At 44.6% G+C, this 25,354-nt stretch overlaps 1 protein-coding gene across 2 annotated transcripts in view; it reads left to right on the top strand.

The window, feature by feature from the left end:
* Positions 1-404: 404 nt before the first annotated feature.
* Positions 405-25,354, top strand: part of MAGI3 (membrane associated guanylate kinase, WW and PDZ domain containing 3) — a 61,222-nt gene continuing 36,272 nt past the window's right edge. For both annotated transcript variants that reach the window (XM_032203366.1, XM_032203365.1), the window contains exon 1: positions 405-727. In XM_032203366.1, the coding sequence (XP_032059257.1) occupies positions 406-727 (322 nt within the window). In that variant the 5' untranslated portion in view covers position 405. The remainder of the gene's footprint in view (positions 728-25,354) is intronic.

Below are 25,354 nucleotides of genomic sequence, written 5' to 3' on the forward strand. Positions count from 1 at the left end.
CGCTGTGAGGGAAAAACACTGTGAGGGTCCTTGTAGGTGGCCAGACAACGCCTTTCCTAAGGTGCTATGTGAGAAAAGGATAAAGGATAAAGGATAAAAATTGTGGCAGAGGCTGGAGCTGGGTGCGCACAGGCCCTGCTGAGGGGACACCTCCCCTCAGGCCCCTCAGGGCTGCGGGCGGGGGGGGGCGGGGCTCGCTCCGCGCTGCCCGTGACGTAAAGCCCCGCCCCTCGGCTACACAGAGCGGCGGGGCGGGGCTTCGCGGAGGAGGGGGGGCGGGGCTTCCCAAAGGGGGCGTGGCCTCTCGAGGGGTGGGGCCGGGGGTGGGGCGGGGCCGCGCGGCAGTCGGGCGGCAGCCGCGGCCGGAGCGGGCGGCGGCGGCGGCGACGGGGGCCGGGGTGCGGCATGTCCAAAACGCTGCGGAAGAAGCGGCACTGGCTGAGCAAGGTGCAGGAGTGCGTGGTGTCCTGGGGCGGCGCGGCGGGCCCCGACCCCGAGCTGCTGCGCGGCGGCGCCGAACGCGGCGAGTTCCCCTACCTGGCGGGGCGCCTACCGCCGGGCTCCGAGGGCGGGCCGGGCCCCGCGTTGCTCTCCGGTAAAGCGCCGGCTCCTGGCGACGTGCTGCTGGAGGTGAACGGCACCCCCGTCAGCGGCCTGACGCACCGCGACGCGCTGGCCGTCATCCGGCACTTCAGGGAGCCCGTGCGCCTCAAGACCGTGCGCCCAGGTGAGCCAGGCCGCGGGCAGGCCCGGGGAGCGCGCTCGGGGTTGGGGCTGGGGCCGCGGCCCCGCGTCCTTGCCCCGCTGGGGGCGGGGGGGAGGCTCCCTCCGGAGCTGGGGTTGGGCCCTGAGAGGGCTGGGGGGGCCCCGGGGTGAGCGCGGAGATTGGGTGGGGCCTTGGGGTTGGGGGTCCGGGGGGATGAGGGGGGGGTCCCGAGGCCTCTCGGAGCCCCCCGGAGCCCCCCGCGACCCCCCGGGGCCGGCACCGGGCGGGGCGCGGCCGGGGCCGGGGTCGCGGGGGCGGCGCCTCCCGGAGCGCGGTGGGACCGGGATCGGGCCCCGGCCGCGGCCCCCGAGCGCCCTCGGCCCCGGCTGGGAGTGGGGGGCTGAGGAGGAGCCCCTGGGCTGTGTCCCCCCCTGGGTCGGGGTTATCGCTGCGGGTAATGAGGGCCAGCAGGTGTCGGGCGTCAGGTTGGTGCCCGGCACTCCCCGGTGCCCGCGACCACACGCGTTAATGATTCACAGCGAACGAGCTCCGGAGCTGCAGCTTTGCTGGTCGCGATCCAGGTGTGAGCTCGGTGCGTTGTGCAGAAGCTCTCTTAAAGCTGTGCCTGTCTGAATCCCAGCCGCTAACAGCCTGTCAGGGACTGAAATCCAAAACGCTGCTTTTACAGGCTCTCTGTTTACCACCTGCTCTGTGCTTCTTTCATAACGCCCAGGTTGCTCTTTGACTCTAGGTAACGCGTATCTTAAATCAGAGTTTCCTCCTTTGACCACTAATTAAAAGTTATCTTTGCTACGGAGATTGAGCACTTACTTAGTCCCGATGTGTATCACCTGTTAAAAAAAATGAAACCTGCAACACCTTAAAGCAGCTACAGAAGGCTGCTGGCTCCGAGATGCCTGCCTTCAAAAACTGGAAACCCCGTCTGAATGAGGAAACTAGGAAAGAACAAACTGCTGCAAGTTAAATTCAAATAAAAGAATAAATAAATTAAGGAACACGTTGTTAAAGACGAGACAATAACAAATCTCTTTTTTAAAAAGTTAATGGCAGATGAAACCGTATTAAGAATATCAAATGAAATTCTTGTGTGGTTACTCTGGAGGGAAATGGGATATTCCCGTACTGGGACTTTCCGTAACAGAGAGATGTCTCAAACTTTCAAGTTAAAACTGGCAGAAAAGATTTGAAATAAATGCATGCAACGAAGAGCAGACACTTGCCAGAGCCAGATGATGCTCTGATGTAGGTATAGGAGCTGTAAAGGTGAGGCACTAAAAAGCAGTGCGGGTTCTGTTCCTTAAATCAATTGTGAAGCAGGGGAATAGAAGGCGAGGAGCGTGGTGCCCACCAGACAGTGGTGCTGGGCTCCTGCTGTGCAGTGCCGTGAGTTGGTGCAGCTGGGTTTTTGGGCAGGCTTTCGGTGGGGTGTCAGCAGCCCCTGAGTGGGGCGCGCACGGAGCTGTTGCGTGCCGGTGTTGCTGCTGGAAGGTAAGAGCAGAATTCTCCTGGGGATTATGAACTGGTTAAAAGGTAGGAGCGGTTTTCTCAGCAGAAGGAAAGTGCTGCTGGTGTCTTGCACAGCCCGGTGTTACTAAGTGTAGTCATTCTGGGCTTGTGAACTAAACACTGGGCGAGTTGTGTAAAGAGAAGTAGCATTTCTATGCTGATTTTATGTAACTTTTGGAACAAATCAAATTCATGCTTCAGATCCAGCAGTTTTTCCATACTAGAGCATATTGCAAGCTTATTTACCACATCAGATGATTTTGGCAGGCGTTTTCGGTGTTAGACTCAGTGTCCTTAAATGCGGTATTTTAAAGCAGACTATTTTTCTTGTTGCTTTTTATTTTTTCAATTGCCACAGTAGCACTCTGTGGAAATACTCCAATTAGGGTGCGTGTGACGAGAGCTGTTGGCACGGCGTTCTCAGAGAAGCACCACGACTCTGGCCGTGGCTCCCCTTCTTCCCGCAGCGACCCGGGGTGCTCCAGGCTGGCTGACCCCAATGGTGGTGCCTGAGGGGTAGGGGCTGCGGAGGTGGTGGCGTGTGGTGCTTGTGGGATGGCTGGATGCTCAGAGACCCAAGCTGCCCCACTTCTTAAAGCCCCGTGTTGCTCTCCAGCCCCAAATGTTGTCTTTTGAATGCGCTGCCAGACTGGGAGAGCCTCTGGCAGGCAGCGCGCTGCTTCTGGGCGACTTCTGCATCATCAGGGCCATGCTGTGTTCTGCTGCCTCCCGCCTGGCAGGGAGGAATTGGTCTCCTCATACTTGGTCTTGGAGAGTGTGAGGCCTTGGCTCTCAGTGTTTGAGAGCTGGCTTCGTCTTCTCGGTGAAATCTGGTGCGGGTGTCCCAGTGGCCTCTGGCAGCACGTTAGGAGGCTGGACGTGTGCTTTATTTTGAGCATCCTTCGTTGAAGGCAGCAACAGCTTTAGTTGACAGCAGTAGAATCCGTCTGTGATACTTCTAGCAATCTCATAGAAAATTTAAAATGGAAATTTCAAGATGCTGTTTAGTCTTGTTTGATAAGACACTTGAAAGATACGAATGCTAAATTGAACGCCATCTGTTAACTGCACATCACAAACGAAGGACCATTTTGCTGATGAAGTTCCTCCTTCCCTCTCACTCCGTTCTTCCTCGTGAAGCAGAACAAGAGCGGCGTGAGGCTGAGCAGGGCTCGGGGCTGGGGTCACAGCCACCTCCAGGACGGGGCCGCAGGCGCTGGGAGCCCCTCAGCAGCAGGGGCCGTGCGGTGAGACCTGCAGGAAGGCTGCTCTCGGGTTTTCTGCCAGTGTTCCTGGACCGATGCTGGGATCGGAGTTGTCCAAATGAAAGTTAGGCATTGCTTCGTTCTGCTCGGTGCTTTAGATTATAACCCTGCTGTTATTTTTGTGTCATTCATCATCTCGATCAGCTGACGAGAGCCGGCCATACGGAGCAGTAGGGCTCCTCGTCCTGTGTGCGTGCTAACATGAGCAGCCTCATCGTAATGAGCGCATCTGTATTTTAGCCACACTTGTTAAATGCTGGTTTCAAGCTAATCACCTGCTTATGTGCATCCCAACGATGGCTGCCAGGTGGCTCAAGGACCTTCCCTGCCCAATGTCACTTGGATTAGTACTTGCATTAGCCTTGTAAGTAGCTGGCGCTGTTTCTGATTCTTTTATTCCCATTAAGGAAAAACCGAAGCATTTTGCTTGCAGTCAGTCCATCATCCTTCTGCCTGCTCAGCTCATCCTGTAAACGTACCGACTGGTTGCGTGTGACAGTCACATTCTGCCTGAAAAATATTTGTACGTGAAGCTGAGCTTACTCGCTAAAATGCTTAACACTCTCACTCTGAATGCGTATTTTCTTCAGAGCAGCGTGCTGCAGCATCAGAAGTAGGTTGCAGACTTAACGTGGTAAAGCAGCAAGCACTGCTGATTATCTGCAAGTTCCTCCTTCTGGAGCCTGGGTTGCCAGATACTATGTAGGAAGGAATGTGCTTTCCTTCCAAACGAAGGAGCTTCGATGCATAAAGCTACTCTGTGGCAATTATTATGGTTTCATATAACTAGCATCTGGGAAGAAGCAGGCAGAGTCACGCTGCTCTTCCACTTCCAAACCGTGGAGTTTTGTCCCTGGCTTATTGTTGAATGTATATCAGCTCTGTTGTGACTAACCCGGTCTGTAATCAAGAAATGCAGTGAGCTTCCAAATGATTAAAAGTTCCCTTCAGACTATCTTCTGATTTTTTTTTTTTTTTTAAAGTCTCAGTGCTCCTGAAATCACTAAACCTTGATTTCCTCTGTGTTTATTTCATAGCCGACTGTCACAACTTCAGCTGTGATTAAAACTTGTTCTGCAGTGGGGGCATTATCAGTGACCTCCGCTGGGGATTCTCAGGCATGCAGTAAGTTCAGTTCAGGCTAGGATATTTTTTTTATTTTTTTTACCAGATGGGGCATTCAGATAACCTCCCCGTTCACATTCACGGGATCTTTTTCAGTCCTTTGCCCCTGGTGCAGCACAGGGGCGCGTTGCTGCTGCGTGCACTCAGCCAGCCGCAGCCTCTTGATGTCCGCTGTGGCTTCAGGTCTGTCGCTTCCCCCTGGCTTGCGATGCACTCGTACAGAAAGTGAGGTGACCGACGGGTGGGTGCAGGACTCTGAAGTTCTTGGTACCGAGCTGTTTTGGCTTTCGTGCCAGTATCTTTCACTAAATCACGTAACGTTCTCAAGATGTAGCAATCTTGAGGATATGAAGGCCTTAGCTTACCGAAATGCTCTCTAGATCAAAGTCTACTACAGATTTACCAGAAAACAGTAAGATGTGTTTTCTCACGTGATGGTGAAATTGTGTAGTAATTAACCTGTGAAGTGCCCGTTACCAGAAGGAGCGATGGGAGCGATCAGAGGCCGGTTGTGCGTGGGGTCCTTCCCCTGAAGCCGGAGGCGTGAGATGACTGCGGTAGCTCAGACCAGGATGCTTCAGACATAATGCTTGCAGCTGAGTACGTAAGATTGATTTACATTTTCTTTTGTGCTTGAGGTAGGCGCTGAGCCTCTGTGTGGGGGTAAACATTTGCATGTTTGGCAATTAAGGCAGAGAGGAGCGCACACAGCACTGAGAGGCTGTTTTCACAAAATCTGATGAATTCTAAATGTGCCGTGTTAAAACAGAGATCAGAATACACACTAGGATAATTTTGCCTCTCTGAGGAAAGGCATTACCCTAATTCTGTGTTTCTCTGAGAGCTGGCAGCAGGCCAGCTCGGTGATTAACCAGACCAGTGTGTTACTGTGCTACTGGGGGGATGAGGAAGTCGGTTCGGGTCCTTCGCTCTTCGCGCACACCGGGTGGAGGACTTGTGGGTGTTGGTCTGAAAAACAGTCCTTCCTGTTCGAGGGCGTGTGAGAGAGTGACCCGTTAAAAAAAGAAAAGGTTGATTCATTTTACCACACTTGGAGGTTAAAAAACAAAACAAAACAAACAAATGTACATGTTATTTCCTATAACAGATGTGTAGGGTATCTCAGATTAGTGGAAGTGGGCAGAAGACATGTGCTATCTTTAAAAAGAAACCTGAGTGAGAAACTCTTTCAGCTGGGCCCTGTCACTTTTGTCCAGCATTGGCAATAGCGATGGTGCATCGCGTAGCAGTTTGGGAGAGCCACCTTGCACTACAAGCTCTTAGTTTGCATCTCAGGTGCGTGGATGCAGAGGACCATCAAGCGCTTGCCAAGGGATTGGTATTAGCATTAGTATGTGTATGCAATTTGTAGTCTTGTTTCTCCTATTCATCTTTATATAAACATGTTATTCTTGGCATAGAACATGCTGCCGTTCCCTTTCACATACTTGTTTAAATCTCACTGCAATAAGCGCTGTGATTTCACTGGCTCTAATTATTCTATTCTTTCTTAGCATGTTAGTTTCAAATGATAACGAGGCCTCATGTGGCTTTTGCTACTGTGCTGCTTAACACCATGGTTTTAATTTGTACTTTTTTGTTCCCTTCAGGAGAGCCATTCTGTTCCCTGTTTGTTCGCTGATGTCTCTCAGGAGAGACCTGGCAGAACAGCACAGAGTAAGACCAGCCTTTACCTTGAGCTGGCGGAGGAGCCGGTAGCGCAGCGTCTGCTCTCCCTGTTTGTGAGCTTCAAAGCTGCCACCACAGTGTCCCTGTCTCCTCCTTGTGGGGCATGGGAATTTCACTAGGACTGAACAATTGAGCACCTGTATTCCAGTTATTCCTGGAAGGAAAATTTTCTTACTCAGGTAGACAACTTTGATTGAAGTTTTTGCATATATATTTATTGGTTGCAATAAGGAGAGGGTTTTTTCCCTTTTAAAAAAAAAAAAAAAGGAAGCCTAGGTTTACACATTGGCACAGAACTAACTTGTTTAAAATCCTTGAAACTGTCCGTTGCCACTATTCTACAATAGCAGGAGACTTTTATTTTCTATGTGAATGAAACCAAGAATTAAATAAAACATGAATCTTCATTAGAAGCTGTGATTTCAACCACAGATTTCTTCATAGTTCTTGTCTAAGTATTGCCCTTGAATTCTTGGCTGGCTTTAATGAAATGCTAGTCAGTTGTAGAAAATGGCTGTCTCTTTATTCTTTTTATTGTCTTAGAAGATTCAATTTCCTTAATTTTTTCAAAGTGGTTTTTTTTTTTTTTTTTTTTTTTTACTTTTAGAAGGCACTTCAGAACAAAACTGTCATTTTAGAATTTTCCCAAAATAAACAAGCTGTGCTTGTTTAACTTGCTCTGCACGATGCTCCTTTATTATTGTAACATCTGCTTCAAGATATTGTTCTTAAAAGTATCTTAAAAATATAAAAAAGATTATGCATTCAAATTGACAGCTGAAAAAATTACTCTAGTTTTGATTGTTGCTCTGCTTTAAAGTCTTCTGAATTCATTCTTCTGGTTCTTGTTTTTAATTTGAGATGCTTCCTTTTAAGAAATATCTTCTAATGTTCGTGGACTGTGGGTTAAATTGCATATTGTTCCCTGAATGGGAACAGTTTTCTTCTTTAAGGCAATGGTATTCCTGAGAGGACTGGATTTGGATTAAGAAAAATATGAGCTCTTTGTATTTGAGAGTAAATTTCTGATTTAGTTCAGCTGAACAGAAGGTGAGAGGAAATGCAGTGGGAAGACTGCAGATTTGTATTGATCTGCTATACCAGTCTTCGAAACCAGAATTCTCTGTAATTCACCTTCTCTGTTGCTGATGGCTGGTAGAGTCTGTACTGAATTACTCTGCTTTGGGGTCGTGGTGGGAATGGGACCAGCCCCCAGGTGACATGCCAGCAGTAGCTGAATGCGTTGGGCTGGCTTCCAAGCTCATCAGTCTTAAAATCAAGAGCGTATTCTTCTGGGGGAAAGGGGAGTCACCCAGCAAGGGCGCTTGTCTGCGTGGTATCAAGGAGACTGTTGTCAAGGCACCGAGGGAGGAAAGGGGTTGCTGCTGTGGGTGCTGCGAGTACGGGGACGCTGGAGTTTGATTTTTCCACACTAGCTGTTAAAACCTCTGTACAAGCCATGCTAATTTGCATCAGTGCTATTTGATGCAAATTTGGGTGATTTAGTTCAGGTGCAGCTTTCAAGATGAAATAAAATCATAGCAATCCTTTGTTCAAACTTATGTCCCCGTGCTTTTGTCATATACTAATGCAATGTATTAAAGTAATGATCTTATGTGGAAATGTAATTTCATTTGCAAAGCACACCAAGGCTTTTAGATACAGCACTGGGCTCTCTCCAAGTGAGCTGTCAAAAATGCTTGCTTGAAGCTATTTTTCAATATGTATGTTGCATGAGCTTGTAATTTTTTGTGAATTATTGCTTGCTTTTAATTGAATGTAACTTCCTCAAATTGAAAATCACCAGTGTGTTTATTATCAATCCTGTGTCGCTCCTCAGTTGCTGAATAGTAGTCTAGCTCATATAAGTTGATTCATCTCATGAAAATAACTTACAGTATGTAAGTAACGAGTTAATTCCTTTAAGCTCTGGATAGCTATCTCTCTTCAGTTATCTGTATTAAAAAAGTAAAACTTGAATTCTTTGTCTGTCGGATCATGGCATATTGATTTTTATTGAATATTGATTTTTGTGTTCTACTTCAGTGCTGTTTCATTACCGGCTTTTGGTAATAAATACAATCAGACTAACAGCTGACATCTTATGGATTGTGAATGCTATATAAATATCAGAATTATCCTTTTTTTTTTTTTGTTTTGGTATGGCTGTCTATAAATGTTATTTCTACCTGCATGATAACGAATTATCATTTCTGGCCGGCTGGGTGGAAGAAGCCCTGTGCCATGAGACAGAGAAGGGTGGAAACAGAGCATGAAGGAAACAGATGCGGGGAATGGGGTCATGCTGTGTAGAAGAGCTGGGCTCGGGGTTTGGTGCTCCTCTCGCAACGCAAGTGGGAGGAGGTGACAGCAGGGAACTGGTGATAACAGGAAATGCCTTTACAGGTGTTAGTGCGCCTAGAGCAGCTACTGAAGTAGGGTTCACCGAGATTCAGTAATTGTTTGAACTTTGGCTAAGCCTTGTAACGTTTATGGCTTTGCTGACTTGTACGTGCTAATTTAGGGCTCTGTACAGAAAGGCACAGATGTTTAGCGTTTTTCTTATGATTCCTGTACATCTCCTGCTTTGCTTACTCTTCAAAGTGAAGACTTGGGAACGCTTCTCTCCCATGCACTGTTATTTACAACTTCTTCGTTTTGTCAGCCAAGTGGGAGCTGTAGCAACTTGCGGAATCCCCACACATACGGACACGTCTGTGCCTGGGTGAAGTTCTTGAAGTGCAGAGAGCGGCGGAGCCTGGCTGCTGCTGCGGGATGTTCTCAAACCTGTTCCCCAAGTCTTGGGCTTGGATCACAGAAATTTCGCTCAGAGTCACCCAGAAACCACCGCAGCCCCCAGCATTCACATGCCTGACTTGAGGTTTCCTGGCTGAGGCGGGGATGTGATACCCTTCTGCCCTGGTTTTGTTGGCGGGGCCTTCGGAGTCCGCTCAGGGCCGAGGGCAGCCTGAGCACAGGCCCCTCAGGAGCAGGGCTCTGGGGCTGCAGCAGGCCCCAGGCGCTCACCTCCCGGCCTGTTCCTCATCCTTGGTGCTGCTGCAGGAGCCATGAACCCGAATTCTGGCAGGCACCCCGACCCTGTGGCCGGTTCTGTGGCAGAGAGGGTAAACCCTGGTGGAGCCCGGCCTGTTTCTGAGGGTGATTTATCAGGTTTACTACCAGGACATAAAGAATAAGAAATTGAAAATGTTGTTGTTTTTAATAAGCTAGTCTTCTTAACTGATCATTTAACCGAATGCATGTTATTGCATCTGGAAAATATGAATCTTGAGTGACATTTAATCCATCCTCTATTCTTGGCTTGTAGGTTTGCAGCACTCAGTAGCTGTCTGCAGGCTATTATGCGTTTACATAAAAACACTTCTAGAAGTTCGTGATTTAAGATGCATCATAGACTAAACATTGAAGTCACTTGAAAGAACAACCATGATCCCCTCGCCCACCCAGTGAACAACCCACGTGCATTTTTAAGCCTGGCCACTAGACATTTCACTTCTTTGTAGTGCAAATTTGAATAAAGATCTCATGTCATGGAAATAAAAATGGATGCTTGGTATGATCCAGTGTTGTTTACTTTCTGGTAAGCAAATTCAGTTTAAGGTATGCAACATCTGCCCCTATCCATGAGCTATGAAGAACACCAAGGACCCTTTTGGATTTTAAGGTGTAAGGCAGGAGATCTCTGCAGTCATCTGCTAAAAATTGCTCTGAAAAGCAACTGTAGTTACTTGGTAGTATTGCCTGTGTATCAGGCTCTGAAGGTAGAAATATGGAAGAACAGATTTAGAGCTGAGTTTCTACTGAAATGTCCCCAGTGCCATTGTCAGAGGAATTTTAACAAAGCGTTCAGGGAGAATTGCATTTCCCTTGGACTTGGATCATTTCACAGTTGTGTTGTGAGAGAATTTCAGTGTTAATTACATTTTGGGATTCAAATTGTGTCCCTTCTATTAAGGACTGCTTTAGTATGCAGGAGGGGGCATAGCAAGTGATTTGATGCAGCCCAGTTTGCCAGGACTCCTCTGCCTGCCATTTAAAAGGTTGATCGGCGTTTGCACGTTCTGTGGGTGTAATCAGGGTGCTTGCACTGGGGCCTGCGGTGGCTGTTGTGACTCAACCCAGGGCTGCAGGCACGAGTGCTGTGTGTGGAGGGCAGGCGGGGTGGAAATGCTGCAAAGTGCTTGTGCTGGGGTGAAGAGCATCACCCCAAGCCCCTGCTCAGCTGCAGCCGGGAGCGCTCAGGTCGGATGCGGCGCTGCCGTGCCAGCAGATTCCCCGCGTGGAGATGGGAGCGGCGCCCAGTAAAATATGCAGCAGTTTTGTGCTTGGCCAGAAGAAACATGTTTGTAAAAAAATCTTCTTTCATGTTGATGATGAAAGAACAGATGAGAAGAAAAATTCCATCTGAAGTAGCTGCTTAATTACGGCTTGATATGGTGATGTAGTTTATCAAATTAAGTTGTTAGTGGAAATAATCTTAGGGTGGAAAGCGTGTTTGCTCTAGAGCAGCAACTTTCAACTTCTTGATCTCTGTGGGTTCTTCATTATTTTCTAGGGTCACCAGGTCTTGTATAGCAAAGTTAAGCCCCTTTTCGGTCTGTTTGCTTTACTGAAATGTTTCATGAGCACTAGAGGAGTCACTCAGGGAGTCTCAGTCTGCAGTGGCTGTGAGCTAAGAACCCCTCCTGCCGAGCATCTGTAGCGGAGAGCGGTGCAGCCGCTAGTGACTGACCAACGTGGTCCCAGCAGAGTTTAAAACATGTCCCAAGGTATTTGGATCTGCAATTAAATTGGTCTTAGGGGATCTGCAACATTCTCTTAACTCCTGAAATCAGGCTACTGGAAGAAAACAGATAATTAAACCAGTTCTGCTTCTTGATATCCTAAGAAAAAAAAAATCTGATTCACATAAATTATTTGTGTAAGATCCTGGAAAATGGACTTCTTGTAGTGGTTAAGACTAGCAGTAAAAGTTAAAAAGAAGTAGGCAAGGCAACCGATGAGCAACTTTGAGCTTTTGTTTTGCATAATGTTTTTAACAAAAGTTAAAGATAGCAAAATGAAGTGTAGCTAATCTTTAGATGACTAGCTGGTTCCCTGTCTACTTCAGTACAGAAAGCCTCTTTAAAAGGCATTCTTTATCTTAAATAGTTGCTCTACTTGTAGTCAGTCTTCAGAAAAAGTCATTTGTATAGTGTCTTCCCCATCCGCTTTGCATTCTGAAAGGAAGAAGTGCATAAGAGGTGGGTGGTGTCAAGAGTAAAACTTCAGTGAGCATTAAGCAGGAAAATCACTCTTAAAAACAGATCAAAATAAAAAGCAAAAGTGCCTGCTTCTGTATAAATTTTCATTTTTCCCGCAAGACTTAGTGGAAGGTCGCAACATAAATACAATCGAAGGAGGAATGGGGGCTGGTTTATTCTGTTTGGCACAGCTGCTGGCCTCCCAGCCTCATCCTGCAGCTGAATTCAGAGATGCATTTATGTAAGTTATTTCTTTTTCTGAAATTATTAAATAAATAAATAAATATATACGTATAAAAAACATTGACAAATAATTTGAGCTCAGTGTAAGTCAGCGTGCTGATGAGGTATTTTCCTACTGTGCTAAGTGATTTTCATGAAAAAGTCTAGACATAGGTGAATTTTTAAATAATTTTGACACAGTGTTTGCTCAAATAAAGAACAAGAACACCCAAACCACGTAAGCCTCCCACCTATCTTTAAGATTTCATTGCCAGTAGATGCAACTTTGTTTTGGTTATAGGCCAAGTTTACGGTGACCTTCTCCCAGGCTGAAGGTTTGCTAATAGGCAGAAGCAGAGTTTGCTGGTACTACTCATTAAATCCAAGAGGATTAACGTTCAGTTTATTTCCTCTAAAACCACAGAACTATCAGGAAATAACTAAGCCCTAAAGTTTTAGGTCTGCAGAGATGATTTCCTCCTAATGCATGTACATCAGAGGAATTTCAAAATCCCGTTATGTAAGAGGGAAGCAGAGTCCCGTATTAATCCAGGGGAATGATGTTTAATGGCTTGTTTTGTCCTTTATTGGTCTAAAGAATTCCTCAGAAATCAGCTGACCAAAAGTGCCAGTGAAGTATTTTTACCTCTGTTGCTGGAACTATTACTGCTCAGTAATTTCACTAATCTTCTTTGCAGTGAGATTAGATTGTAAATGCTTTGATGCTGGGAGAGCTGTGTTTGTGGGAACAGCTTGGTGCTGTGGGCACCATCAGGTGGAAGTGCCCATGCCTAAAAAGCTGTGTCACTCCATTGCTGAGTAATATTTTGAAATATGCGTTACCCTGACTGTGCTTCAAATTTGCCATGTTTTCGGAAGACAGTGTTTGTAATGTGAGCTTTAATGCAATGTGTTTGGTGTATGACAAAAATTACAAATGACCTAAGCTTGAAGACAAAATTGCTGTGATTATATTTCAGATTGAATGCTAGTCCCTGTTGTGTAATGCAGTTTTGTATGAATAAATAAAAATTATTCTGGTCCATTATTCAAGATCTGACAGCTGCTACTCATGTATGTGTTTTTGTTTGTTTGTTTTTTAAATCACTTACTGTAGAAGTATTAATATGCTGTATTTATAAATACTTTTAAAATGTATTCATCAATAGGTATGAAAGCTTGATGTGTCTACCTGACTTGTGGTTAAACTTCATCAGAAAGCTGAGATGGTGGCCAACTGGTTTATGTGATGTTCTGATGGAGTTATGTCCTTGACAGACCTATGTGCTTTCAAACCCTACTTTGTGGCTCTCTTAAGGGCAGCAGGAAAACTTTTTCTCAGTGCAAGGCCTGAAGTATTGCTCGTGTAGTGAAATTACGTATAGCAACTTGCCTCTGAACTGCAGCCCTTCCCGTCTGCCCTACTTACTCAGTGTAAAAATACCTAATCCTGTGGCTTTTATTTCCCTCTCTGTAGGACAGCAATGAGTAATTACTTTTCTCTAGTGAAGGTAGAGGTGCTGAAAAAGTTTAATTAACGCCCATTAGGAGATGCTACTAGTACTTAAATGAATTCATTAGGGTAGGACACTTAATGTTCATCAAAATAGTGAGTAATTGCAGGGGACTGTATGGTTTTATATTATACTGCATATTACTGTATATTTTTCTTTCAAGCTAAGAGTTTACTAAAATGGAATATTCTTCCATTCAGTCATCAGTCTCTGATACGTAATGTGGAATGTCATCCTGTAGGAACGGTAAAAAGGTTTTTACCCGAGGAAGTTCTTTCTGTGTTTTTCTTCTTGCACTGGGTGAAATGCAGGGAAAAAAAAAAAAAAAAAAAGCCTTAAATCAATTTCTGCTTTGTTGAATCACCTTCAGGGGGCATACGTTTTGTTCTGAAATCGTTATTTGTTGCCTTTTGGCAAACACATCTGTTTTTTTTCTTAATTGAACTATGTTGTTAAGAGGTCCATTGCTCTTTCTGGTTTGCAGGGTTTTAGAGATGTTGGATGTTAAGGAAACAGCAAAGGCAAACTATGCCTGTTCATGCATTGTAACTTCTGTGCTGTTCAGTATTTACAGTTATTACTTAAACATAAGAAAACTGCTTAAAGTTTGTTTAAAAACAGAGAGAGATGAGTTTTCCTATTTCCAGAATTAATCATTATGGGAAAATGGGAAAGTAGTTTTAAAGGCTGGCTGGTTTTTAGTAGCTCAAAATTTTTTAAACTGAAATTTAGTGAAGTATACCCACAGTATGGGACCTGACGTTTTAAGAGAGATTTTAAGACCACCACAATAAAAAAGAAATCCAACACAGAATCAAGAAACTCTGCAAAAGAGTTTATGAAGAGAAAGTGGAAAATTAATATTCAGCATTTCATAGCAAAAAATATATATAAAAGATGTAGAATTAACAAAATAATGAGGAAGTGTTTGTGTTTTTGTTGTTGTTTTGTTTTTTAAGGCAGTCTTTGACAAAAATTTGGATCTTACCTGAGGAATTCACAATTCAGGCAACTGCTCCCTGATCATGAATCGATACGATGAGTAAAATTAGGAAGGAAGAGAAAATTGTTAGGAGAAGGAAGGTAGGGTATTTGCTGGGGCACTTACTGGGGTGTTGCTTAGTCTCGCAAAATGCCTAAGGTAAAGCTGTTGCCATTTCAGTGCTGTGGTTTCTGTGCCCAAAGCCAGTCCTGCTGAGCTTGCCTGAAGGTTGTTCCAGGTCTTTGCCATAACTGCCCAGGTTGATGGCTTTTAAACTTGTAGGCCTGCATTAAGTGTTTGTTTTCATGCATCAAATTAATTCTACAGCCAAATAAAATGGACACGTGCAGGTGATCTCAGCTGGTGGATTTGGTTTGTTTTCCCCTACTAGGTGCAGCTTCTAATGCTTTGTGGTTGTGTCCCTTCTGGCTGCCTTAAACAGGTATCAGATTGAAATGCAAATTTGGTACTGAAGGTCACCTAAAGCTGGAAAGTTATGGCAGTTCCTCCTGTTTGGCACTTCCAATAAAGGTGGAAGTGCTCTTTTGACCCTGTTCATTTCAAGACCAAACTCAAAATCCCACTTCTGCCGCGCTGTTTGACTGGTGGCTCCAGAGCGACATCTGAGTGCTAAGGTCGTGGTCTGGAGGGGTTGTACAACTGAAGAGGCTGCATTTAACACGGTCTCTTTTTGACAGGAGGGAGAGATCAGCAAGGCATGGAGTTCAGGCTATGGAATTTTATTTTAATCTTGAGTTCATTTGTCTTGGGAAAACAGTGCAAGTAAATCTGAAAGTACCACGTACGGGCTCTGAATAAGGAAGCATTTTAATAAGTATTTATTGTGGGTAACAGAAGTATCTGCTCAGTGAAAGACTGTGCTCTGGTAATAGTAAAGCATTTCAGAGAGATTACTCCAGAATCTATATGGTCAGACAAGGGTGACAGAAAAGCAAATGATGCAATAAATACAGGAAAAAAACTACTGTGCTGTCAGTTTTGGTTTTCCTATCGGGGTGTGCGTACATAGCTGCCTTCTGATTGATTGTGAATTGAGAACAGAAATTAGATTTGGCTTTGCCTTCAAAGCTGTCTTGTTATTTGAAGTGCTTTCTTATGAGAATTCCATTTCTGTGTCAGTCTTGAATTTAGTGAGCTCTTTAAGCAGATATAAATGAGTCCAGCCTTTGGAGACAGCTGCATGAAGACGATGATTGGCAAGCTTCCCAAGCTGAATGCACCACAATCCAAGAGCTAAGCGCTCCCAAACTGAAACTTTTATGATTGTAACTGAATGACCCTTCCTGTCGCATAGGCTGTACAAGCATTGCTATTTTGTTCAGGACATCTACCATGTGTAGAACTTCTGGAGGCAAAAATTAAACTGCAATCAACTGGTGAAAGTTGATCACTGATGATCTAGTAGATAATCGGGTGTTGGAGAGGAGCCGCTGCCACCCTGCATCAGGAGCTGCACCGAGGCGTCCCGTCCTGGCACTGCCGTCCGGCCGAGGCTGCTTGGGAAGGTGAGGCTGCTGCTCTGAGGGTAGGTGGCACAATTCTGCCTCGTGCTCTCCTCCAACGCTGAAGTAACCTCAAATAAATGCCTCAGGAGGGGGTGATGAGAATGTCTCTTACCTGCTGCCTGGCTGCTCCAGTTAGTGCTTTCAGTCTGCGAGACACACGCGTTCATTAGTAGTCTGAGGGTTCCAATATTAATCACCGTTTGTTAATAAACTCATTTACCACTTTCAGCTTCCGCATGCTCTGTTGAGGCTGCTTTCTTACTGACTACAGCTAGATAAGGAAAGCAGAAATGCTGAGAAGCAGATGTTGCATGACCAAGTACCCAGCTGTGCATTAACAAAATGAATCTCATGGTGATTAGTTAACAATTCCTTGGCAGTCAGAGGCATATGTAAAACAGTAAACACAGCATGAGGAAATAATAATAATAATAATAATAAAAATTAAAAGCACTTTCTGAGCTTAAAACACTGGCAGCATCAGTTCAACCATCTGTGTTACGGAGGAGCTGACTGCTGTGGGTAAGTCACACCAAGGTCAGTTGAGCTGACTTTGAGTCCGTAACCCTTTGGGAGCAGAATGCAACATTTCCATTTCCTAAGCACGAGGTGAGTCCTCATCTGAACGGCAGAGTGACTGAATAAGGGAAAATAAGTACTGTAGAGTTTTTACTTGCTGTTCAGTAAAGATGTTTAGTCAACGCCAGCAAACACAGGAACTGACAAAAAGACAGGCAGCCACCTGAAGTTAACTGGTGAAGTTGGAGCTGAAGTCCGTGTTGCCACTGTTACACGGGTGAGCGCGTGTGAAGGAGGAAGATAAAGATCGGTCCGACCTTCTGGCTATATAGATAGCAGAGCTGTGGCTGCAGGTACAGAACTCTGTCCTCTGCAATATTTTTTTCCGCAGTGCCTTTTTATTGCTCATTAGAGTAATGATTTAGTTTGTGCTGCTCTGTGAATGTCGCCACCCTTCCAGTTTTACCCCCTGCACCTGTTTTTCTCATGGGTTACTCATCACAGCTTACAACAGTTTGAAGAACAAATTTATAGCAAGCTTATAAGTGGCTTTTAAGCAACTTTAGAAACTATAACACTGCTTTTTAGCAGTTGGGTATGAAGGAATTTATTAGGTTGAAGAAATATTTACAAAGATCTCTGAATGTTAATTCTGAATTACATTTCTCTCTAGGAAAAGGAGAGAGCCTTTTGTTTGCATTGGTCAGAGGGTATGGTTTTTAGTGTCGGCATTTCCCCAGACATGCCAGGCTAAGATACTGCTAAATGTGAGCATTTCATCGGAATAACTTTGGAAGAGAACTTCAAATTCCTGGTGTAGAATAAACATGCATTTTCTAATTTTTTAATGTATTTTGAAATGTCATAATTAGCGTGCTGTGTGGTTTGTGGGATTAATGGGTCATTACGTAGAATGTACTTTTTCTCCCTGCAGAAGCACAGAAATCAAGCGGTGACAGCACAGTACTGTTGGTCCTTGTTAGCTTGTGTTTGGCTTCTGCTATTGCAGATGCCTCCTAGTTACTGTCCAGCAGTGCTGAGGAACAAATGAGATTCCACAATAGCTGCTTCGGCAATCTGCTTGATCTTTAGATGTGTTTTCATGCAAATAGATTATGGGAGGAGGGTGCTTTCGATTTCAAAGTTAAATGAAGGAATTAACCCACGTTTTCAGAGTGTTTTGTGCATCAGACATACCGAGCGTGTTGCACTTGAAGTCCTGTGCACAGTCCCCCTGGAAGCTTCCGTAGGTGCAGATTTAAATTGAATTGATTGCTCTGAGGGACCCTGCTTGGGCTGGGGGCCAGCCTGGGTGATGTGCGGGGTCCCTTTGAGCTCACCACAGTGCGATGCTGGCAGTGGGTGCTCACGGCAGGAGCTGACCCCAGGCATCTGCCTCGCCTCTCCAGCAGTGAAGGTAGCAGGAGGAGTAGGGCTGTATCACCTGCTACGTTTGTTAGCAATTTCAGTGACTAGGCCACTTGTCTTGTTTGGACTTTGCTGGAAAGCAATGGAATCCCAAAAGCTGAGCAGGTCCTCTGCTGGCATTTAGCTTTGCTTGCATGCTCTTTCCAGAGGAAGCATATTTCTTATTTAATTGAAAATCCTGGGTGCCATAACTGAAAATAAATCGTAGTAAATGAATAGTGATGAGATAATAGGATATGCCGTGTGAGGGATAAGATAAATTCCTTTCATTTTCAATATTGCACAAGGATCAACACAGAGAGAAATGTTCTTTCCTTACACGATTACTTTGACAACATGCCATTAAGATCATAAACACAATTTTCCTTGCAGACAGTGTTCAAAATTAAGTTAGAACAAATTCTAGTTCACTGAATGAAGCTGGTGAGATTTGTGAGGGTGATGGGTGGCTGTGGTAGCTCTGGGGCTGAGGTTTGAACCAGAGCAGACCCTAATGGGCGCGGGCCCTGGGCTGCCTCCAGGCTCTGCAGCTGCAGCTTCCCCCATAGAGGTATTGCCAAAAAATGGACAGAAAGTGTTTGTGGCTGACGTCTGCATACAGGTGAAAGAGAGAATTGCCTTACTTCCCAAATTGGAAGTAGTTTGAAAGATGCTGGTAGGTCTTGTAAGGGTTTTTTTTCTTACTTGTAGGTTACTGTTAGGAACACTGTGTGATTTGGGTACACTTACAGTAAAGCTACATAGTGGATGCTCAGTACATTTGCAGAGGCATTCTGGGGAAAAAAAATTGTCGTTTTGGATTCCTGACGGGTTTGACTTAACCACAGTTGACACTAAATGCTGCTTTGTAGGTTGTGTTTTGAGAGGAAGTCTTTTTCTTATTTTATTTTTATGAAATTGGTATGACTTAGGCAATCTAAAAGTTGCAGTGCTGTTTATGCCAGAACTTTAAAATGTCAGCGTTTATACTTTCCTCTAACCAGCTTGTTTTTGCTGAGAAATGTGTTGAACAATCTGTGAGGAACACAAACCTGTTTCCTTCCAACCAGGCTTATGTAAAAGAGGACATCTATAAGAAACACTTTGCAGCCTTCACTCCCGCGTTGGCTTTCCGTATGCTCAGTCCGGGCGGTTGTAGGGACTCTGCTTTGGCGGATGCTCATCGCTTCTTACCAAGAGTTACAGCACACGCTGGTGTACCCTGATCCTTAGTTACTGTGGCAGACTGAATAACGCTTCTCTCAGTTCCAAAATTGAGAAAAACGTGCAATGTGTGTGTGTCAGGCATTCGCGTTAGTCATGGCCAGTGCACATCTGGAGTTAAAGGGGTTTTGCTGAGCGTTAGACAAAGGCAGCTTTTTGTGGGGGGTGTTGTTGTTGCTGTTGGTTTTCCAATTCAACGTGAAGATGTCTGTGATCAATACGGCTGTGACCACAGCACATTTGTTCGTTTGATGCAGAGGAGTGCTGCCCTAGGACTTAACGCTGATATTTTTAAATTCCTGGGAGTCCTTGGGAGCGCAGGGAGGCACCGCGCTGTCCTCTGGAGCTTGAATTTATTGCTGCACTGCCTCTCTCTGGCATAGCAGCAGCTATCCTTAGGGAATGTCACAGCCTGTGCTTTGAGATGCTGGGATTTCCTGAATTCCTTGAAAAGCCTGTCTGAGAAGCTCTACTTCTCTCCCATCAGCCGCGCTGCAGCTCTGTTGCTTGCTGTTGTGGGTGCGTGGCAGGCAGACCCTGCCCCTCCTGCGCTTGGGGGGCCTTGCAGTCGCTGCCCCCTGGCCTGGGGTTTGGGTACACATAGCTTGAAATGGGCTTTATCGGTTTAAAAGTGAAGAAGAGCAAGTGTAGCAGATGGAAAATAAGGTAAAATAAGGAAAATAAGGTAGCTGCTATCCCTGTCTTTTCAAAAGTAAATGAATTGTGTAAATGGCTCTGCTCCACAAAGGTCAGCGATGGGACAATTGGAAACAGTAGGGAGAGGAAGCTGAGAGGCAGAAAAATGCCGGTTATGCCTGTGGTTCATGGTGATTCTTCATTTTTTGTGGCCGATCTGCTCCCAGCGTGCAAAGCTGAACTGTGCGCGAATAGTTTTTTTTTGTGGTAAGAGAGCAAATCTCTAGCCTGAGTTTGGGGATGGGGCTGGTGTCCCCGGAGGGAGCTCGCCCTCTGCGCGGCCGGACGGGTGGCGAGCTGCTGCTGGCTGTGGTGGTGAGACCCCGAAGGGTTTGCTGTGCTTCAGAACAGAAATACGGTGTCGCTGTCAAACGCCGCTCTGCCAATCTCCAGACTGAAATAGGTTAGTGGGCCTAGAAATTATGCACAGGATAATTGCACGTCTTGCTTCCTATGAAAAGCAGGCTAAAAATAAGCGTGCGTATTATTTGAATAAGTTCTAATCAGAGCACGCTGGGAAGAGAAAAAAAAAAGGGGAAAAAAAAAAAAGAAGGTCTTGGCATGCAAACATGTACCCTTCTGCTGGGAAAATAATGCCAAGTCCCAAACAGATTAAATCGCTTGTGTAACACAGAGCAGCTGCAAGGACATTTTTCTTTTGGGGATATGACTGAAATGTGTCATTCTATAGAACTTCACGCTGCTTAAGCAATAAGATATGGTATGTTACACGTATGTCTGCATGTGAAACGTGACGCTCACGTAGGGCAAACACCAGGGCAGACAGCTGTTGCCCAGCACTGCAATGGGTTAACCTGTAAAAGTGCCCTGTTTGGGATCCTTTGTTAGGGTGGGCTATTTAAACTCCACTCATTAAGTGCTTGGTAACTTTAAATTTACACGGCAGCTGCAGGTTGTCAAAGGGCAGCGTTGGTATTAAAACAGTTTTGCGACAACGTTCTGTTCAGTTGTGTATGGTAACTCTGCTTTCCAGAGCAAATTGTTTCCTTGCAGTCTCAAGAAATCATTTTCTCTAGTGTGACTATGCTAAAACCGCACACATTGGGAATTTAAGGAAAGGAGTGGCAGATTGTTTATAAATTGGGAAAAACAAGCCATAGCTGTCCTGAGGAAATTCACTTCTGCTGCCTGGGTGCTTGTCTTTGCGTATGGGGGTGTTATTTTATTTTTATTTTTATATTTGTTAATGTATTGTTACAACCTCTAACAGCTACAGAGGATTCTGATTTTGTAGCTCCCAGTAGAAGAGGAGCAGTGACAGATACTGCTCCTGCCAAACAGCCTCTGTAGGTGTAGTCATTTGTGCGCTGATTAAACCTCAGCAAGAGATTGAGTATGTGATTAGGAAGCCTTAATAAAGTAGTCAGTGCTATTATTAGAGCAACCCAGTATTATAAAATTTTTGAACAAGTTTGTGTATTACCAACCATCGTTGTTGTTTTGCCCCACCAGATTTCTGTAGCGCTCTCCTTTAATTCCCTTCAGCCCTGTGTGGTGTCACCGTGCAGGCTTCACCAGCCCGATCCTCCCAGCGCATCCCATTCTGTCCTGTTAATTGTGCCCTGTGTTCATCTCCTGTGGAGAAGTCAGAAACCTGCTGACTCTCACGCTTTGCATTTCTGTCTTACAGGAGCATAGTTAGATCTTGCGAATCTAAGTTTTGTTTTGTGAGGTGTTTCAAGCTCTCGAGCTGTGTTCACTGAGCTTTCTAGATACCTGTGTAAGTCCTTGTCTCTGTTTCAAACCAGCAGTGGCAGAGGGACTTTATCTGGATTCTGGTTTTCTGTCATCAGCGCGAATGCATCTTATTTGAGATGGAAATCATGGATGGAAATCGTGTGCCATTTCAGCAGATGAAGTGCTGTGGGGACTGCTAAAAATGAGGACAGGAACAAGCAGAGCAGTGCTGGAGGCGAAGGGAAAGGGCAGCTCCAGTAGTAGCCAGAGAGAATCATGGTTTTTCCCTGCTGACCTGCAAGTACGGCTTAATCTGGTGTATAAACAGCAGTATCTCAAGGGCGACTTTCTGCACAGAAACTCTTCCACTGACTTTTTCCCCCCCAACCATCTTATAGTATCAAAACACAGAATACTGTTCTGAGAGCTGGGAGCAGTAGGAGAGATGTATGTCTTTGCTTTTAGGTACTACCCTGCAGTAATTGAAAGCAAATTCTCTTGAACTGTGGTTGTTTCAGAAAGTTGTAAAATGCTCTATCTTCCCCGTGAATTACGTGTGCTATATGCTGTCTCCCAGTAAAGTGTGGGAAGCATCTTGAGAAAAATAGAAAATTAAAATATGTATTCAAAATATAGCAAATCTTTATAAATAGGTGAAAGATTGTTGATCTGTTCAGAGCTTTTTTTTTTCTTTTTTTTTTTAAAGAAAATACCAAATCAAAGAGAGAAGAAAGTCTCCATATATTATGTAAAAGGTCAAACTGTTCTCTTGTGGAAAGTTCTTTTGCATTTTTCTTCCCCGCTGTTAAGTTGAAGGAAATGGTTATGTTTGCATTTTATTTGAAACCCATTCATTATTTTAAATCATTTGAGTTCTACTCATATCTCCTTCAGTTTCTGATCTTATATCAGAAACAGCTGTACAGTTCTTTGTGCTTTGCCATTCTCCTATTTAATAATAGCTACGCTAAAATACTTGGCATTATCAGAGAAAAGCCTACCCATTTGTAATTCTCCTGACTCTATTTCCATCGTTAATGGATTTTTATGTGTGTGCAATGTATTACTATAATTATATCTGATAATATTATATTTGAAGCTGGCATCTGCAAGTTTGAAGTTCTTCACTCAAAGGATTTTCGTTTTAAAAATCCTTAAGGCTGTAGGCAGACAATGTATCAGGCTATGCTTCTGCTACCAGTGCATCACGTAGAACAAACTTAAAATGATGCCTGCTGTCATTCACAGGAACCATGCACAGGCTGAGAATGTCTGTAGATTTAATGAGATATGCAAAAGAAAAAATAGCATTCGCTGAAAAATAATGAATTGAATGTGCTGTCCACCAGTTTACCAGCATGTCTCATCATCTCTAATTTTTTTCAAAATGCATGTTTCATGTTAACCCCACTATCTATACTTTACTTTCATGAAGAGATGAATGCCTCTTGACAAAACTGTGCTGGGCTGTGATGAAGGCGAGTCATGTAATTATATTAGTGTATTGCAAAATGTTTAGGTTTTGAGTCTGGTAGTGCATTTGTGTGTTGATTTCCTACCTACATGTTTCCAAATACAGCTGGACTTAATTTACAACTTCTTCTGCAGTTTTCTGTTGGCACACATCACTGTCAGGCTGCGTTATGCTGCTGCAAGAGCTGCTGGTAGCACCTGAGCAGGTCGGAGGGAGCTGCTCCACTGGTGCTCTGCCACCAGGGCCCCTGCAGTGCAAGGCTTTTAACTCGAGCCTTACTGATGCTCTATTTGTTTGGTACGTGTTCTGGAATGTGAGGCAAATGCTTTTACCTTCAGGTGGTTTAAGGAAAAGCTGTATTTCTTGCTGTTTGTGGTTAGACAGGAGCTGTTGCCTGGGCTGTGGGCAGGGGCAGAGGAGTCTCTCCCACCATGGACTTGGTCCTGTCTGGAGCTGGAGGATGCACTTGGTAGATGGTAGCAGATGCTTCTTTCATCTGTGAAAAACCTTTTGGATTCAGAATGCTGGGTCCTTATTCCTTCTTTCCAAGATTGTCAACTATGACACATCTATTTGCAAACTGAGGCAATTGTTAGTTGGGTAACAAGTGTTATTTTCATACACCAACCAAATGGCACTGAAAGAATCCCTGTAAACGCCATTATGTTCTGCCAGTATTTTCTTTCTTCTTCCTTCTGCACTAAACAAAGGATTTTTCTCATGGTACATGAGGATCCCAGCCACAGACATTCACTATCTAGAGGCTTCTGTTACAGTTGATTTTGCTGTTCCTATACTGCCAAAAATAAAAAAACGGAAGGATAGAATACAGGCTCCTGCTGTTCACATTTCTTCACTTGTCCTTTTCAGCTCTGCGTGTTGTTTCTGAAGAAACCAAGCATTATTTGCCAATGCTTTTTGTATTTATTAAAGATCGTTTAGGGATGTACCTTTCAAACTATATTTTAGTTATCTTCAAAAGTTAAAACGCTTTTAATGAAAAAGTTCATAAGTAAACACAAAGTCAAATTATTCTTGCATAGGTTTACCAACACTGGACTCGTATATTGGGTGGAATGTTTCCACCACTGTAAGATTTCAGGGAAGCACTACAACACAGTGTATGTCGTGATGGTCAAGACTGAGGACTGAGAAACAGTCTCCCTGGTCACCACATTCACTGAAGATCTTAAGGCAATGTTCAGCAAAGGCATATGTTGATCACTCCTTAGATCATTTTTAGTGATCCTTTTTCTTTTTTTCTTTCTCTGATTCTCTCTCTGCTGATAGCAGTGGCAGTAATTTCAGGAGAGCTCAGCTCTTGATGTCTTCTCCATGTCTGCTCCCAGTCTAAATCTCCAGAAAGACTCGTGTTGAGGGAGAAGGTGAAAAGTCTGTTAGTATGGCCAGAACAGATTACAGATATTTTTTCTCTTTTTTTCATGGCCTTTAATAATCTAAGTTTTGTTGTTGTTTTGTGTTTGTAAATATATCATTTGCATATATATATATATATATATATATATATATATATGCTTTTTATGTATTTGGTTCTTCTCCCACATCTCTCTTCTCTCATTCTAGAAAATGAAGTTCCATTCTTTACCTTGTCTGTTCTGTTCATTGTGCAGAGGAAAACTTACGTCTTTTGACAGATTTCTGTTTTAGGACAAATGTCACTACCTAACCTAAATGTCACTACCCGTAACCGAAGTGATACAGCAAATCAAGATGCCCTTATGATATCTCAGCCAAAAAGCATGCCCACTGTGGCCGTTTGGAGAATCTCAGCTGAATGCTCAACATCAGTAAGTGGCTGACAGTTTCTGATGTCAGATCTGGCAATCAAAAGACATGATTAATTTAGACTTTCCGAGCAGAGCAGTGTGGACCTACCGCTGTTTGAGTCTCATTAAAAGGCAAACAAGCAGAAGCGCACATGGCACATTCCTGAGGTGATTATCTGCTTTTAGTCTTCTGAATGTCCTGCAGCAGCCTAACTCCAAAGCGGCCTGTAATTGCTGGGTAGCATATAGGTGCTTATTAAGTTTTGTCTACTGAACCCAGTGATTTTCATTCTCGTTGTCCCCTACAAAATAATGCAGCAGCTGATTGCTCTTTTAAGAAGTTGTTGTTACCTAGTGAATAAGTAGAAATTGCTTCGATTGGAGATCAGCCCATATCTGGACCAGGATATCTGTTCCGGACTGATTGCTGTCCCAGATTCGGTCACCACCTTGACCTTCTTATCAACCTGAATTTTTCTATTAAGCTCCTCTCTTTGTGACAGGCAGCGTCCAAACCTCTGCTCCGTGTGTCTGGTTTGAACTGCCCTGATGAGGGACGGGAAGTCCTTGGTGGAGGTGTGCTCTGTGGTGGTCCCAGGACTGCTGCCTTCTCTTTTTCCATGAAGGAAGAGCCGATTTCTACACAGCACTCTATCTGTATTTCTGCCCCGCAATCTTAGCTGAGCTGCACCTGCTAAGTAGGTCAGACATTCTCAAAATTTTGCCGTC

Source organism: Aythya fuligula, chromosome 25 (genome assembly GCF_009819795.1).
Source record: "Aythya fuligula isolate bAytFul2 chromosome 25, bAytFul2.pri, whole genome shotgun sequence".
In the NCBI taxonomy this organism is placed as follows: Eukaryota; Metazoa; Chordata; class Aves; order Anseriformes; family Anatidae; genus Aythya; species Aythya fuligula.